At 48.1% G+C, this 18,306-nt stretch overlaps 1 protein-coding gene across 1 annotated transcript in view; it reads right to left on the minus strand.

Annotated features, from left to right (window-relative positions):
• Positions 1–18,306, minus strand: part of PRKN (parkin RBR E3 ubiquitin protein ligase) — an 851,421-nt gene that overhangs the window by 499,304 nt on the left and 333,811 nt on the right. Inside the window, exon 4 of the mRNA XM_037059502.1 lies at positions 14,202–14,323. Within this exon, the coding sequence (XP_036915397.1) occupies positions 14,202–14,323 (122 nt within the window). The remainder of the gene's footprint in view (positions 1–14,201; positions 14,324–18,306) is intronic.

The raw sequence follows: 18,306 nt of genomic DNA on the forward strand, positions 1-18,306 counted from the left end.
AAAAATCAATTTAAATCATAGTCTGAGAAGGAGGGGGAAATAAGGAAACTAAGCGCATTTAGGAGGGGATGTGATCAGGATGGGACCCCCGGGCAGAAGGGGCCCCGGGCCAGGGACCACACTCACTCTACCAGAGTGACACAGGAACAGGGTCCACCTGACCACAGCTGTGGCTTGTCAATTAGCCCAACGAACCACCACGGATTCTGTGGTTCCTGGGCAGAGGAACCCTGGTCCGCAGACCTCCTCTTTATCTCTCTAGACCTACTCCTACACCGCGCCCCTGTTGCTGTCCACCTAGGGAGCTCACCGCACATGGGAGGCAGTCGGGGCTTTGGACTCTAGGAGATTTCGGATGCCATCCGTTGGCCCCTGGACATGCGAGGTGTAAATGTCCCGGCCCCTCCCCCCACAGCAGCTGTGGGGACGCTGGCCCACAGGCCCCCTTTTAGGACCACATACAAGGGCGATCATGGTGACTCTCAACACTTACTCCTTAATGACAATTTGAGTGGTTGTAATTAAAAATGTGTTTGTGTCTTAAATGTAATTCGCAAGTGAACAATTACTGTATTACTGAAAACAATTAAAGTAAGGTCCTGTGCAAACTGCTTTTCACCTCCTTCCGACGCTGTTGTTATTGGGTCATTTCTGCCAATGTTCACAACACTGCTGACTGGTTACTATTGGCACTTTCATGCTGACTTGAATAAATGACTATAAGAAAAGGATTTCTATAAATGCATTTGTATTTCATTGACAAAATTGTGTCTTCCACAACCATGTGGCCTCAAGCAGGTCAGATTTCCCACCCAGCAACCCTGCACTGCACCTGGCTTTAAATGGGGGGGAAGGCAGGGGGCCACAGTGCTGCCTCACATTGAGAATCACGAGCACTGGGGAGGCGGTCACTATCCAAATGGGGAACCGCAAGGACACGAAAAAGGAAGAAGATATTCAGGAGGGAGGGGGTTGCTTTGGGGCGTCTCCTGCCACAGAACCTGGTCTATAGCCAGAAAGGACCTGGGACGGCTCCTGGGGACATGAGTCCCCCATCTCCTCTCCAAGCCACAGAGACCTCATGTCTGCCAGATACTCTTCTGGCCCAGTGTCCTTGACAAGCTTCCTTGGAGACATCCCAGACCCTAGCAAGTGGCACTGTAGGAAATGAGCCCCTCTGTGTGGTCGGCGTCCCTCCTTTCCGGCCTCACTGCAGGGCGGGAGAGGCTGTAAGCCGTCTTGACTCAGGAGAAGCAGAGATTTCTGCTTCTGAATGTTCATGTGCCAGAGTAGCCATGCTTGAAGGAATTCAATCTGGTGACAAGACAGTGACCTGCAGAAGCAGGCCACCGCAGTCCCCCTTGCAGAGTTGTCACCCCTGCCTGGGGTCAGGGGACATCCTGGCTCATCTCTGAGCCTTCCCGAGGTCTGAGTCACTCCACTGTGGTCTTGTACCCCACCCTCCTCATTTCAGCAGTACCAAGTAAGCCCTGCACGCTCTTCTTCCCCTCTCCTCTTTGTTTTTAGTTTTAGGAAAAGACACTTAAAATTTTACAAATTCAAATAAGCTCATCTCATGGACCCAACCAGAAGCCCCTCAATTAGATCTGCCCAATGGGATCCTGTGATGGCAGAAGTGACCTATGTTCATCAGGGACCATATAGTAGCCACTGGACACCAGTGCCCATGGGGACCTTGAGATGTGGTCACAGTGAGACTGCGAAAGTGTTCAACTTTATTGCACTTTGATTCATTAAAATGTAAAGAGTCGCATGGGGCTGGTGGCTGCCGCGTTGGAGAGCGTGGCCATAGGCAGCATCAGGCTGATGAATGAAGGCAGGTGTCCTGGAGCGCACAGGTGCCCCTTCAGCCCGTCGACAGACATTCAACAAGAAAGACAGATGGACAGCATAACCAGAAAATTCTCCAGAACTTACAATTGGATGGTGCAGTGCGCACACCTACGCCGCCCCCTCTCCCCCGGAGAACTTTGCCAGAGTGTCCCTCTGTGAGCTGGCTCCCGGCTCCGCACTGTCCCTCCCCCATCCTGCTCCCACGGAAGTTCAAGAGGCACCTGTCCTTGTGCTTCAAAAGGTCAGAAATCTGCATGTTTCAAGTAGAACAGGCAATGCCGAGAAGTGCTTGTCTGGGGATCTCTGAGAGATGTAAAACAAACCGTTTTCTCCCCTTTCCAACAGGACCTATTACAGTGTCCTCGATGAGGCATTTATTTTGGGACAGTTATACATAAAACTGTAATAAAACAAAAGGACAGTGCTGTCCACCTTGGTCTTCTAATCTGATGAACCTTAATAAAGCCTCATCTAATAAGGCAAAATTGACATTGTTATGAAATTTGTGCCGGGCTCTGCTCTACTGAACATATAAATTGACATTTTCCTAGATTTGTGATATTATTTAGCATGTAATTCACCTAAACTATACACCACAGCACATTTTCCAATCTTATAGATTTTTTCTAAACTCATTGGGATTTCCAAAGTTCAATACAATACATAGTGATTTGAAAGCAAATGTTCACTAAATTTCAAGTTATAACTGATAAATTTGCAATGTCTATTTCCAAAAAATGACAGACCAGAACCATATATAGAAATCACCCATTCTCCTTCAAAATGGTGATTTTCCAAATAAAAGAAACAAATATTCATGGCTGAATATACTGCTCCAAATTAACACTAAAGTAACTTAAGTCCTTATTAAAAGTCAGTCATTAACTAAGAAAACAGTAGGAAGGACAAGACTTCAGGTTACCAGCATCAAATTCCATGTTCTCTCTGTCCTTCATTATAAGTGATTTTACAACCTCTTTCTCGCCAGGAAAGACTGGGAATAGCTTAGTGTAAATGCCAGTGGCTCTGTGCCATTGAGGGCCCACCCTTCAGCTAATTCCCAGCTCCTATTATCTTGGTTCTGCGAGGCGGAGTTGAGTAGATGGCTGGAAACTCTGTAACACGGCACTTGGCAAAGAACGTGTCAGGGGCATCCGTGACCTCACGAGGATGAAGCCTCCAAAATATCAATCACCAGAAATGGAAGACCATCTCGGAAGAAGAGAATGGCAGCAATCCTGCACACTTAAAATAGTGTAAATGCCTTAGGGGCTGCGTGGAGCAAGTCCTGTTAAAATAACGACGTACCAACCAGAGGCATCGCAGTCTCTGTTGAGACGGGAACAACGCAACAGAATGAGAAAAGCCTGAGATTTTTTCAGACTCTGTGGGGTCAAGTGTCAGCCCCACCACACACTGTTTCTTTGGTGTTCCCATCTTCTCTACGAATCTCACAGAATCTTCAGAGGTATTAATGGCGACGGTGATGCCTAACTCCAAATTCACACGGCTGTCATGCAAATCAGCACGATGGGCAAGGTCATACATTTTGAACCGTTACAGGTGCTTGGACTTGGGTCACGAAACATAGTGTTACCCTAGAGATTTCATCTGGAGCACCCACTACCAAGGGGCGTACCGGGTCCACAGGCAGATCTGAAATCTAGAACCCAGCGATCAGGCTTTCAAACGCGTTATGGCTGCAGAGCAGTTTCCGGTTCACAGGAAGCGTGAGTGGAAAGTACGGAGTCTCTGTGCCCCACCCCCTGCCCAACACGGGACGCAACTTTTGGAACCTTCACCAACTCCATGTGTGTCACTGTGGGCTCGTTGGGGGTTGGGTGGAGATCACTTGGGAGGACAATGTCTTGGTTGAAAAGTGCATCACGTCACATGTCAACATAACGGGACACCCCCCTTTATCCTCAATCAGGAGAAAAGAGCTTTGGTGGAATGACTCCCCGAGCTTGAGGTGGCTGGTCTCAAGTTGGGGGGAGATGCTCAGTCGGGGTCCGAGTCCCACTTGGTAAACTTGGTAAACAGAGAAGTTAGTTGCCTGTTGATCATAGTTACGCTGGTCACATCTGTGACCCCAGAACAAGTGATGCCGGAATGTTCCTCCTTGAAAAATTGAAAAGAGCTTCATTAAGACCATTCACCTTCTACTCAGGAAGCCTGAGCAGAAGGCTGAGAAGGTTCAAGCACAGACAACGTGGGGGGAAGATCAGTGGGAGACCAGAAGCTGGGCGGGGGGGCCTCACAGGAGGTGACAGTGGCCTCACCCACGGAGGCCTCTGAGCATCCATGTGAGAGCCGATGAGACAGAGTCTGTGTCTCCCACGGGCCAGCTCCTGAGCGTGCAGACACATCCGGAGCAGCTAACTGGTCAGGTAGGACCCCTCCCCACCCCCTGTCCTTAGTTTTCTCACCGTGTTCCAGCACTGAGGCAGAAGAACCCAAGGGGAGCAATAAGTGGGACAGAGCAGAGGCTCTCCGAGGGGGAGGGGAGAAGGATGCCCTTCCCTGCCCCTCTGCGGGGGTCTCCCTGACGGAGCAGTACAGGGGGAGCTTTGGGTTCACGGGCTGCTTGTTTCTCATGGCACTGGACACTGTTACCGCTGAACTCAAACTGTATTTGACATCTGAAGTTGCCTGTGTGTCCTGGTCAAAGCTGCCACCTGCTAGTGGTCATGGCAGTGTCTCTAGGAACGACAAAAATGCACCATCAGCAACAGGGGTGCGGCTCCAGTTGGGGGGAGTCTGTCTGGGAACTGCCTGGGGCTGCCTCGCTGAGACCCGCACCAGGCATCAAGGCTCTGAGGCACCTGGAGCCCCACCACGAACAATTCTGCGTTCTCAACCCCCGCCTGGGGGCGACCACGGTGCTAGATTCTCTGACCTTAACACCATCGATATCCCATAAAGACATGCCGTGGACATGATCCCCCCTGACAGCTCGGCTTCTCCAAAATATCTGGATCGACTAGTCTGTCCACACAAGTCCTGTCCAAGTTCAATGGTGGTCTGCTGGTGCTGCCTCCCGCACATGCCTCTCTAACTATGACTTGCCTTCCGCTCTCCTGCCACACCCCTGCTGACTCTGATGCTGTTCACAGAAAAGCGAATTTCTCAGTGGCGAGGCGATGCCTTTAGCCTTTCTTATTGTTGAAAGTCATAGTTTAGCAGAGAAAAGAAGACCTAAGAAATGAATCCTGTTTGCTGTTTAAACATATGAAGAGCTGTCAGATAGATTTTGTTCTTTTGTCAAAAATCACAGCTAGAAGTCATGGCTGAAGACAGATTTCAGGTCAAATAACCATCAGTAAGAGCTCTGTGTGTGCACACAGCTCAGTGGAAAAACAAGGCTTCCTTCATTAGGAAAGGTGCTCCAGCAGAAGACAGACAACCAAACACCGAATACACATAAGAGCAAATTTTGTAGCAGGGGGAAGTGAGGCCGATGACTACAAGGCCCCTTCCCCGTCTAGAACAATGGATAGGCCAAGGCACACTGACTTGGCCGTGACGTGTTCATTTATCCATTCACCGCACAAAACACGTCTGAACGCGGCCTGGGCATCAGCGCTGTGCCAGCCACTGACGGAGAACATATTCCAAACTGGGGGCCAGAGTCGAGAAATGGAAGTGGGAGAGGGGTATCCAAGTTTATTTGGATCATATGCCTTTTATTTTGTGGGTATATATCTGTATGCAGACATATATGTATGCATACATGTGTGTACATATCCGTACGTGTGTGTATCTATGATCTTTCCTACAGTTCATTATGCAAAGCATAAAAATCAGCTTCACAGTAGCGCTGCACAGCCTGCCGGTGATACCGCGCCGGGTTGCGCTGACCCTCTACCGGAACTGCTTCACAGGGACCCTCCGAGTTGGTACCAAAGAGGACTAACCAGGGTTTTCAGCACCTTAGGCAGGAAATGCTCACCTGCCACTGGTGGCTGTTCCTGATCATTGTGACTGCAGGTCACTTGCTGGGCAGCGTGTGCTGATTAGGATGGCTTTCTGAATTCCTAGGAAATGACCAAGGAACGACTGGAGATTTAAAAGACAGAATGACTGTGCCGACGCTGCAGAGAACTACAGGCCTTTGAGACTGGCTGGGAGAAGCTGAGTTGAATCTCACTAGCGAGTGACTGTGGGGTGGAGCTGCAGGCATGTCCCTGGCCCCGAAAGGTTTGTGCCGGGGACTCAAACCCCATCGGCACTATGCTGTCTGGCAAACCAGTGGAGCTAACTGGTCAGTTCAACAGTCCTAATCCACGAGAGCCTCCAGCTAATTTTCCTGATTTCCTACCTTTCAGGCACACCAGTACCCTTCTAGTTCCTCTTCCCTGAAGAAAAACACACTTGCTTGCCTTCTGACCCAGCTCCTGAACCTCCTGGAAGATGGACAGTCTAGTACATTGGACTCTTCGTGGAAAAAATATGTAGAGCAAAGGTCTGACCCCCCACTCCCACTCCCCCCACCCCCCCAGTAAGAAAATGAATGAAACTGGAAGTGGATGCTTCCAGCAGGAATCTGAACTTGGGGTCATCACGTTTCATTCAAAGCTTGGCTTTTCTGTTAATGTGGACCCAAGTGAAGTCAGTTAACCTGTCCATTTCTCATCCAGCTTCAATGATGCATTTGTGCAGGAAGTTTGAGATTCCCCAATGGAAGGTACATGCATGCGTAAGCAGTGAAACTTCTGGACAGAGCTGTAAAAATGTATCCCAGCCCCGATCTGTGCTGTCTTGTACTAGGTTCCTCAGTGGGACTCTCCCCTCCACCCACACTGTATTACAGCTGGGCAATGCACTTGCTCTCTACAAAGCATCGACCAAGGACCTACCGTGGAGTAAGATGAGGCTACTGAACCCACTTATCCTTCCCCAGAGAGGATTTTGGGCCATTTACCTCTTAAGCAAAGGACAACAAAATTATCCTGGTGCCCCAAAGATCTATTATTTAATTTCTACAATTCTCATAAAAGCTTCTAAATGGGGAGACAGATAATCTATCAGTTTCATTCCACAGAAAACCAGGGAGCTACATTTATGTGTAGAAATGAACCGGGAAACAGCAGTAGCATTTCACACACAAAAACAAGTTCAAGGCTGGTCACATTCCCCAGTGTGGCCATCGTGATGCAAATAGAGGGTGCAGCGACAGAACTTAGACTTGGTAATGAAATCGATGAGTTCATGAAAATTGTCTCTGATAAGTGTGCATTTACAAACACAGCACCCCTTACACTTTGCCCGCTGATCGCCCACCTCACCCTCTCTCCTTATTGGCAGAAGTCCGATTTTGACTGGAAAAGCAATGGACCCAAACCAGCACAACAATGAGGTGAGTCTGAGCCAGTCACGTCTGCCCTTCAGCCTATGGAAGGCACTCGCTTCCCAAGCTTCCTCTGTGATCATGAAGGAAGCCTATGTGACTAACTCACCAACAACGAGATGCAAGAAGAAGCCTGCAAAGAGGTCTCTCAAATGGGTTGATGCCATTATTTCCTTTTTACAATAAACAAAACCAGCACAGCTGCCCCCACCGTGCTGACCCGCCTGCAGACTGACACCGCAGGCCAGCACTGTCCACGGGGGAGGTGGGGAGCGAAGCCACATGCAAGGCAGCTGGTGCTGGAGACGGCGAGTGTGTCCCTATGCGTCATGCCTCTGCCCTGTGAGTTCTGCCGCTGCCTGTGGGCAGTGCTGTCAACCAATAAAGAAGGCAGCCTGGTTTTAAAATGACACATTTAACTGAAACTGAGAATAAAATTTAAAAAGTATATGAAAAACTCTCTGTACAAAAAGCTTATCTTTTTGTCTCTGCTTTATGGATATATTTAGGTGGTGGGTCTGTCAAAACATTGGATGTGGTCCCAGTGAATATTTCTCTTGTGAGTGGTTTGCAGGTGTCGTCCTTCACAAGGGATAAAGGACCAAAATCCCAGGCAGATAAACCCTCCTCAGACTCGGGGCCTGGCGGGGCCGCCCAGGGTCCTGGTGCCAGAGGGAGGCTGCGAGGCGCCCCGCCTGGCCAGGCCCAGACCCCACACAGGTGCCGGTGAGAACCCTCCGCTGTCCACTCTCCGCTCGCACTTGCCCCTGACCTGTGGGGCTGGAGCCAAGTCCGAGCGGCCACTTGGTTCCCTCCATCTTCGTCTTCTCTCATCTACCGCTCCTCTCCCACCAGAGCCTCAGCTAAAATAGGAGGCGCCTTTAAGGGCCCTTAAAATAGTCCCGAGCTTTCCCCAAAACGAGTGTCTTCCAACAAATAGGCCTGCTGCTCCCGCACACATGTGCTCTGTGGCCGCTTGGAGGGGCTGGTTCTGGGAAAGGCGGCTGACAGCCATGCACCGAAAGCTGATTCACCAGGCAAGAAAAGGCCAGTTTGTTTGCTGGAATCGTCTGTGGAAAATGTATTTGATTTATTTGATTATAGAGCCTGTAGCCAGGTCTTCAGTGCTCTGAGCTCCTGGGACCCCTCCCCCACCCTCAGCAGGTGGTACTGGGCCCGAGTCTTTTCCTCTGTTTGCACTGACTCCCTCTAACTGCAGCATAAAAGGGGAGGAGGGGCGGAAAGGATTTTAACATCTCGGATGCTCTGGGGGAGACAACATTATCTGGCTCATGATGAGATGCCTTGGAAAGTCAATGCACTAATCCCACCCAGTGCAGGGTGCTGCGGACGTTACAGCTGGTTAAAAACCACATTTGGGGTCGCTGGGTTAATCTTTAACAGACAAAATGGTTGGAAATTTTTTAAACATTTCTGGAGAAACAAAATTACTGAGATAAAGATCAAAGAGAAACCAGTATAATCCAAACTGTTGAAATGTTCAAGCTTTGACTACATTCATAGAAATATATGCACAAATGAATTCAAGAAGAAAGCTTTCCTACGAGGAGAAAATGCCGGGCACCCTGGGTCGGCAGAGGCGAGGCCTGCCTGGTGTTCTGCTCCCTCTTGACCCCAGAGCCTGAGTGTGAGATAAAGCCACACGCTGACTGGCCTCTCTGTGGGCCTACCATCAAAACACCAACCAAACAGACCACAGACCCGGTTACACCCTCACCGTCGGGACATCCGAAAATATTTCATAATAGAAAATAATTTGCAAGGTCTCTTTCGCTAAGCTCTCCAAACTCAGAAATGCCTCTCAATTGAATTGATAGATAAAAAGAAGACTACTGAGTACTTATTGCTCAGTAAGCTTAGATATATTTCAAGACTTGATTACATGAGAGAGTAGGTTTGATATTAAGAGAAGTAAGTAGATTCCTGACTAACAATTAATCTCTAACAAATATTAACTTTAGGAATGATTATACATTTAGACTATATTTCTTAATAAATTTCCCTGCATAAATTGTCCCTAATCTATAAACCAATTTTAAATAAAATCCATCATGCCAGGCAGGCATTTTACATCTTACTCTATTTATTGCATCGTTTCTCATCAGAAACCTTTTAGCTTTCATGCTACTCCACGGCAGAGCATCTCATTAGAGCCGCCAAGATAAAGTTCTTTTTGAGATAAAGTAATTATAGCGAATGTGGGGGGAAATGTCGGCCAGGGTTCTTGGCTACAGCAACCTCCTGGCTTACGATTCATTTTAAGACTAATAAACTGAGTGCAAAGAAGGAGATTTCAATGGTGGACGACCCAGGTTACCCAGAGTTTGTGCTGGAGGGATTAACGACTCCCACCTCACCAACACCGCAGAGTCCCAGAGGTGGGAGCTGACGGTGTGAGTTCAGCAGCTGCTCTGATGCATTTTTTGGCAGAAAACACTTCATCTGAACAAATAACAGCGAGACCTAACAGTTTCTAAATGTCTACAATGTGCCGGGCACACACAAAGTCCTTCAATGAGTTGCTGGTAAATCACTGAATCTTTGCTGTGACTTCAGTGGAATTTTACAACAAGGAAATTGTGACAAAGAAGGTAAGAAGCCTGCCCAAAGTCACCCAGCAAATAAGTACAAGACCCCGAATCCAAGCACCTATGGGGACAAGGGCGTGGGCAGCCATTCTCTCCAGCTCCTGCTCCCAGGTGGTTCTGAGCCCAGAATGCTCCCTTCGCAGGCACTCCATCTTCTCCTATTATCAGATCAATAAACACTTTCCTCGTAAGAGCCTCACTGTATTTTAAACCTACGTCCTGGTAGAAAAGCCAGTCCATTTCTTCCTATCCTAGAAGCTTCACTTTCTACAGCAGGCAGCGTCCACCTGGCGTGTGGTCAGTGGTGGGTGTGGGGGTCAGATGGGCCAGGCCCCAAGTCCACGTCGAGGGAGGGCGCATCCTGAGGCTCGGTGGGTGGACGCCTGCAGGCCTGAGGAGGAGGAATCCTGGCAAAAGGATCTCCATGAGCAGACTCTTCTTCATCCGCGTGAGATTCTAAGGAAGCTTCATCAGCCCAGGAAATTTTTTAGCAAGTCACACTGTCTCCTGCCATCTTGTGTTTGTAGAAATTGGCCCCGAGGAACCTTTGGGAGCCAAGCTAAGAGCCATGTCAGGCGACATGCTTGCTTCCCACCCAGAGGGCTCGCTCTCCACACCACACACTCATGATTTCATGACGGACAGACAGACAGGAAGAACCGTACCGACCGACATTCTCCTTTGGAGTTTGGCAGGACCCAAGAGGGGAGGGACAGGGACAGCATCCTGTCTCTTGGTGCCATTTCTTTTTTCAGTAAGAACTCCTCCTTTAGTTTGCAGTTATTTTGTAAAACCAGTGTAAACGCTACATATCTTGGAAAGCCTTCCTTTTCCTGCTCACTTTTCTGGATTAAGAAAAATAAAAGGGTCTGGGGCTAAGACTCAGTCAATTGTTTGATTGTCCAGGCAAACGGCGATGATGCAGGTTATTTTAAATGGTCCAATTTATTCTCCAAGAACACAATCAGAGCTCCGTGTGCATGGGCAAAGCAGTCTCCCTTTTCTGTTCAACCCTGTGTCAGTTCTGCGGGGACCTACAAGGACAATCTTTGAGAAGGCCAGTGAGAACTGGACGTTTGCCATGTTTTCCAATCAGCCGCTGTTCACAGTCATCAAGAGAGTGTTCATTTTTCTAAAGGTGGTTTTGATGAGTGGAAACCCTGGTCAAGGTCAACATGAAATAAGGAAGATAATATGATTTGGAGAAAGAAGAAAACCTGGTGTCCAAGCCAATTCTCAGCTCCTCCCCAAGGTCAGGCCAAGACTTCAAACACCGGTTTTCCCATCTTTAACAACAAGACAAAGGGGCCATCCATCTTCCTCCACAGTTTTTCATTAGGTGTGAACCCCATAAACAGTTCGACTTCAGAGCTTTATGTATGAGACACAGAGCTTTATTACCACGTGCAAATATTACAGAGGGCTGCAGAAATGCTGGAATTATGGATAAGTTCCCCAAAACAACCACAAAAAAATTAGGAGGTTACTATTAAGGCTCATGAAAGGCATGGACTTGTTGACGACACATTTCTCTGGACCAGAAAAAATAAAATTACGTTTTAAAAAATAACCCAGGTGGCTAAGTAGGTTCCGATCTCCCTCCCTGCGTATAAAAAGCCCCCTATAGAAGTTCTGATAAACCACACTGATAAACCACACTCCGATAAACCACACTCCGCTCCACCAGAACATCAGCTACATAAGATCCTTCTTCCTTTTTCTTTCTTATTCCTGACCAAAGGAAACTGTAAATTGCAGATCTTTACAAATCTCTGGAAAATAAAATTGAGCACGTGTCTATTTTCTACAGAGCAAGCCTTCCTCAGGGCCAAATCGATGCCTCCCACATTATCTCTGATCTGAAGCTTATAGACCGGCCAGCAGTGCGGCGTGCCTGTGTGTGCATTTACAATAATATAGAACAATAATAGAGCATTTAAGATTTCTAAGTATTCACTTTCCAGCTAGTTTTCCATCCACTGTTAGCATATCACCAATCTTCACAATAAACAAGAACTAAAAACCATGCCCGCCCCACCCCCCACCTTCACAGAGGTTCCCAAGCTGACCTAAGTATGAAGGGCAGGGGTGGGGCTTCTAACCCAGGCAGTCTGGCTCTAGAGTTGCCTTTGCCAGCTCACACATGGTCTCCCAGCTGCCACTCACGTACACTGTGTGCTCGCTATTTGCCAGGCTCAGTAGAGCCCGCCTATTCGTGCATCACGTGATGGCCACCACACTTTGGCCTGGTGTATCTAGACCACAGTTGCATGCTGTTTTTCCTTTTTGTTTTCTATTTCCCCCCCATGGAGCACATTTTCCAGTGAGAAATATCATGTAAAATTGCACATTTACAGTTTCTCCATATTAAAAACTAGATCAGTCATGCTGAGCTCCCATAATGCCTGGCAGGAGCCCCCTCCTGTCCGTGGGCCAGCCTCTCCCCCCAACCATGGTTCTCAGCACCCTCACTGGCCACACGCGACTTCACCTCTGAACCACTCACTTGTCGATCGCTGGGGACGTCTGACGTGGGCCCGCCCAGCAGGCAGGGCTGCGTGTGCAGTGAAGGGGGCAGCTGTGGGGCTAGGAGGCCTACGGCCCCCAGTCCAGTTCAAATCCCTCGTTCACCGCTTGTAAACTCCTGTTTGCTTAATCTCTTTAAGCCTCTTTCTCTCTTCAACCTGAACAGATGTAGTAACAGCAGGTCCCTCAGAGTGTTAATAAGCAATTAGGTGAAATAATCCACGAAGACAGTGAGGCCTAGAGTTGTGCGATGATTGGTTATGGCTCTTTCCATTCGGAACCATGTGGGGTTCGTGAAAATAGGTCACATTCACCACCCGGAGTTTTGGAGGGGCTGTGGATCAAGGGGGCCGCAGGGCTGGTGGCTGCAGCGGAAGGCGGCAGAGGGAGCGGAAACAGGTGTGTGGGAGGGACTTTGGGACGGCACAGCTCCCAGACAGAACACGTTCCTATGACCACCCCAGAGGAAGGTCAACTCCCCGGGTGTCTGGACACACCTGGGACCACCCACGGATCTGTCTTCCTGTGGGGGTTTGCCTGTGTAGCTGAAATGCTGTATCACACTGAAACACTGAACTGCATTTTTTGGAACTGCACCTTTGTCCCCAGGCTGGGGAGGGGCTCTGTGCTGCTCCTGCCTCAGAGCATCCCTCAGGCTGTTCCCCATGCTCCACTTCAGCCATTCGTGTGGCTAATCTAGGCCTGCGGAACCCACTGAAAAGTAAACTAATGAACCTCTTTGCCTTCCATCCAATGACAAATTTAATCCAATGGCAAACTGTTACAGCACCAATAAATAGTTCTAAGACACCATTCATCGTCTTTGTTTTTAACAAAAAACAAAGCTTTGGCTCTCTGGGGCCTGCAGAATAAAATCCAAATTCTTCAACCCTCATTGGGACCCGACGTGGAAGCAGGGGTATCTGTGTACACCTCAGGTCCTGACTCGCCAGAGCTCTGACCTTTCCCCCTCCTGGGCTGTGCTCTCTCCAAGATGCACACATTCACATTCATGTCAAATTTAGCCAGGCTCCACACAGCCATGGCGCTGAAGCCAGGAACTAGCTGTGTCCGTGGTTTACATTGGGTTCCAGAAACCTCCTCTCTGGAGGGCTCAAGAGTAGGTATGTCGGGGTCATGAGGCCAGCCAGTTTGTCTGTCTGCCCCCGCCCATGGCACCACCCAGCCAGAGTGAGCACAGGAGTGGGTGGGGCCACATCCCAGTAATTCTCTGTTATGGATACTGGAGTTTAAATTCCTTGCAATGTTTATAGGTCACTGGACATTATCCTTATGTTTCCCAACCACTTAAAAACATAAAGAGCATTCTTCGCTCGTGAACTACAAAAACAAGCCAAGGCCACGGAAGATGCTGGTGGGCAGGTCCCTATTTCAAAGGCGCACAGTTCCCTGATCCACAGCTTTCTTTTCACCTCGCTCTTGGGGAACACCTCACGTTTAGCAACCTTATGTGCAGCAACCTCAAGGGAGCAGTCCGCTGAATTCGGACAAGTATATACAAACATGTGGTGGCCACACAGACCAAGACAGGAACCCGTTCCCACATCTCAGAAAGCCTGGAAAAGACACCCCACGAAAGTCTGCCCTCTGCTTGTCTGAAAAGCAGTTCCTCTCTCCTTTCAATAGGCTTGGGCCAGAGATATGGGGGCAGGGGTCCCGGGCTCCCTAAACGGTACAGAGCCATATGGCTTCAAACGACACCACAGACACCATTAGCCACTGCCACCACATGGAGGACTGTCGTGTGAGAGGCGTGGGTGACGGCTGGCTAGAAGCGCCACAGGCAGCTCGGCAGATGCACGTTCCCTTTCTGGGCAGTCTCCGCCAACGTGTGTCCTTACCTGGGCCAAGGTGAGCGTGGCTTGTTGGCAGGTGCCGCAGCGCACCCTGAGTTTTCCTGGCTGCACTCTCTGACAGGGGCCTTTGCAATAAACATAAAAGCTGTTGTAAGCTGGTCTACCTGCTGGGGAAAAGAAAAAAAGCAGAGGAAGCAGTCAGTCAGTGTGGAGTCCAAACTGAGACAAACTTTAGAACTCCTCAGAAGCATTTTGAAACATTAACGGGATAAATATTCTGACGAGGATATAGCAACTTTATTTGGAAAATCTAGTATCATGCTCAAAAGAGTGAAACTCTTTTCTTCTTCTTGCCAACAGCCCTGTGACTTAGCAAAGTCAGCAGCCAGCTGCCAAGGTTGCAGTCAAGTGCGCATGTAACTCGGGGACACAAAAGGCGCCTTTGCTGCTGAGGTTTTCACATGGATGAGGAATGATGTAGAGACAACCAGAGACTGTCCTGCTCCTGAATTCTGTCTCATGCTCCTGTACATGGTTCTGAAGGCTCCAGATTTTTCCTCTTAAATTCTTATCCAGAGGGACGCACCAGCCCATCCCTCGACATGAATACCATCCCAGTTTGGTGGCTTCCAGTGAAAACTTTTCAACACACTCTGTCACACATGGAGGAAGACAAGAGCCTGGAGGAGCCTGACAGACGTGTGCTTGAAGCGGTGCCTGGCATTTCAGGAGAGCTCTCCACCTCGACAAATGCCATTCAAATGACACATTTTCCAGAGGAGAAGCTGGGGGAGAAAATCACTAGCCAGGCACCTCCTACCATTTCTGTGGGATGTTACCCTACGGGCGTAGCATTACCCCCTACACGAGCGCTGTCTTTCTGGCTCCACACCTCCAGGGCTGCAAAGAACTCACTTTACTCCGAAGCACTTCCCAGTGAAATGACCGCCTTCCCCAATCTCTAAACTGACTAAACACTCCTTTTAACCCTTAACTTCTTGCTGGCTAGGAGTTACATGAGTTCATGGCATAAGATTTTGTTTAAAAGTTTACTGTGATCATCTAAAGCATCTAGAAATAATACATAATAAGTATTTTTTATCATTATGAGTGAAAACCTTTAGACTACCAAAGGCATGCAGTTCACTGAAAACAATTAGTATTAGAAAATGAGCCAACAAAAGCCCTAAAGTCTTACGCTGCCCGATGTGTTTCCCTAATTCACAGCAGAGCCTCTGCGGACACATTGAATTGTCGCTTGTTTATGTATTTTATGTATACTATTGCTAATGGTATAGGTGATGATACTTTTTAAATAGAAATCAAATACATGTAAATAAATATACTTACATAAATGTAAATGTACATATTATGAGTACAAATATAAATATTCATATATAAATAAATATAAATCAAAACTTCAAGTTTTGTATTTGTACCATTTACTGGCAATATGTTTTGTTGTCATCATCTCCAACAATTAGCATTTGGTTTCTGGTTTCCCGTGTGAAAGGGCAGCTATATGTCTCTCTTTATGTGATAAGAAACTAGGATTTTCTGCCACTTTTTGTAACTTTAGGGCCTTAAAGTGCAAGGTACTCAAGGAACAGACGGAACCATCCATCGAGGTTATAGAACTACCCTAACAGATGACCGGGGGACTCCCCGGAGCTGTGGCAATTTTAATGTGCAGTCAGATGAGTGCAGTGAAGGAGAGAGGAGCTTGTTGATAAAACCTTGATCAGCAACATGAACAAGCCCAATTTCACACTTTTTATAACCTACTGTAAAGGGTACACAATATAAAAGGGAGGGAGAAGAGAAACAGGTAACAGAAACACTTTCGGAGGGGAGCCAAGGCCGCACAGACACCTGCGGTGGTGAAGGGGCCCATTGGCACCTGTCCGACAATAGCCGCCTGGCGTCCCAGAAACCACAGGGCACTCAGGGACTCTTCTCTGTCCCATAAGGCAGGAGCAGCTCTTGCACTATCATTTCCACTAACGATACCTCCAGGCAGAATCGGAACTGGGGAACCCTTCCACCCCGTGCGGCAGCCTTCGCTGAAGTCCTGGAGAAGTTCATCAGAAAACACTGCACCCCGATGCTGGTGCCCTAGAAGCCTACACCATGACATGCAATCAATGAAACAGAGCTCCCCAGAACCAGTGTTGTCCAGGCAGTAAGAGCCAGTCTAAGGGAGATCAAGGTCAGGCCAGTCCTGGCTACATTCAGCAACTTTCCAGCTGTTGGTTCTGCTTGGTCAAGCAGCTGGGACTTCATGCAAATCTTGAGATCTTTTTCTCAGAATGGCTTCCCCACCTCTGGGCTACATGTCACTATTTAAAGTTGGCAAGTTTCTCCGTATCACGCTGGGATCGGGCGTGCACAGGACAGGGAGGACAGCCCTCCCCCCTCCGGTGATCTTCTGCGCATGTCCCCAGCACCCTGCCTGGGGGGTCTACAGCAGACTCTTGAATGTGGAGCCGCAACGCTGAGGGAAACAGCAAGGCAAGTCTAGGACCCAACCAACGTTTCTGCTGGCATAGAGCTATCTCTATCCTAATCCACACTGCCAGTGTGTGCACAGGAGTGGGTGGGGCCACATCCCAGTAATTCTCTGTTATGGATACTGGAGTTTAAATTCCTTGCAATGTTTATAGGTCACGCGACATTATCCACATGTTTGTATATCCTTGTCCGAATTCAGCGGACTGCTCCCTTGAGGTTGCTGCATGTAAAGTTGCTAAAGGTGAGGTATTTCCCAAGAGCGAGGTGAAAAGAAAGCTGTGGATCAGGGAACTGTGCGCCTTTGAAATAGGGACCTGCCCACCAGCATCTTCCGTGGCCTTGGCTTGTTTTTGTACCCTAATCCACAGGGAAAGGGAACGTGCATCTGCAGAGCTGCCTGTGGCGTCTCTAACCAGCCGTGGCCCAGTCAGTAATGTTTATCTTGCCCCTTTTCCTTTTCCTTGGACCTTAAAATCCTTTTTCTCTCCCAATCAGCTGTTCCATATGGCAATCCCTTCCCACACAGACACTACACATAAATGTATTTCACTGAATCATTTGTAATGAAGTTGCAGATATTACAGTACTCACCCTTAAGTCTCTAAACATCCTAACAAATGGCTTTCTTTTCAAATAAAACCATAGGGCTTTTCGAGTGATTGGCTGTTTCCATAGGCCTAGTCACAGGCGAATGGAGTACTTCAAGTGCACCTCCTGGAACCCTGCAGTGGGGTGCCAGCTGTTGGCAGGCGCTGAGCCAAACCGTGGGGGCTCTGCCGTCGGAAGTGAGGCTAAGTCAGGCAAGTCCGCTCACCGCAGGACTCTGAGCACTCGGTGAGGCAGGGGCCACAGTGCACAGCACTGCCAAACCCGATCTGAACTCAGGAGCCTTCCTTTCATGGAGAATCCCGTCAAACTCTAGATCTCAGAAAAAATAAACTAAAGGAAGGATCCAACCCCCAGTGTGGACTTGATCTTTGCAAGCCACACTGCTGATGGTTATAAACAAAGTCAGCTTTATCAGTTGTTCCCGAAGAGCCCCCTGACAATTAGCACACATTCTTCCCTCCGCCCCATGCCATCAGCGAACTTATGTAATTATTATACCATGAGTCAGGAGGGTTCGTCTACTGGTGCAATGATTTTACAAAGTAAAGGATATTCATTTCATTCCGAAGGTTTTTTTTTTTTTGATAGCGCTTAAAAGCAGCATTCATGAGTAGAGCCCTTTAAAGTGGGACTCACTGCTCATTCGAAGCATCCTTAGAAACCCTCCCATTCCCAAGCATTACAATGTTATCATCATCTTTCATTTTCTCTCCCACGTTCTGTTTGGTTAGCACGCTCCTTTGTGAAGCCTCCTCTTTTCCTTGTTCACTTTTCTTGGTCCAAAAATTGCCAAAAGCATTAACAACATTCACAACACATTGAGTAAAACCCCTATTTAAAAATAATATATTTTATTGGCTTTGACTTTTAAAAGCCAGAATAAAATATAGTTTTCATTTTTCTTTTATGCATTTTAAATAATGAGCTTAATGCCTGAAGACATTGCTTTAATAAGACAAATGGACATTTCAGAATAGCCCTCCTGATTCTGATGAAAAGTATTTGTTGACCTCAGAAGTTTTCATCATGG

The sequence above is a fragment of the Sturnira hondurensis genome, unplaced genomic scaffold (genome assembly GCF_014824575.4).
Source record: "Sturnira hondurensis isolate 20B ecotype Veracruz unplaced genomic scaffold, ASM1482457v3 Scaffold0000167, whole genome shotgun sequence".
NCBI lineage: Eukaryota > Metazoa > Chordata > Mammalia > Chiroptera > Phyllostomidae > Sturnira > Sturnira hondurensis.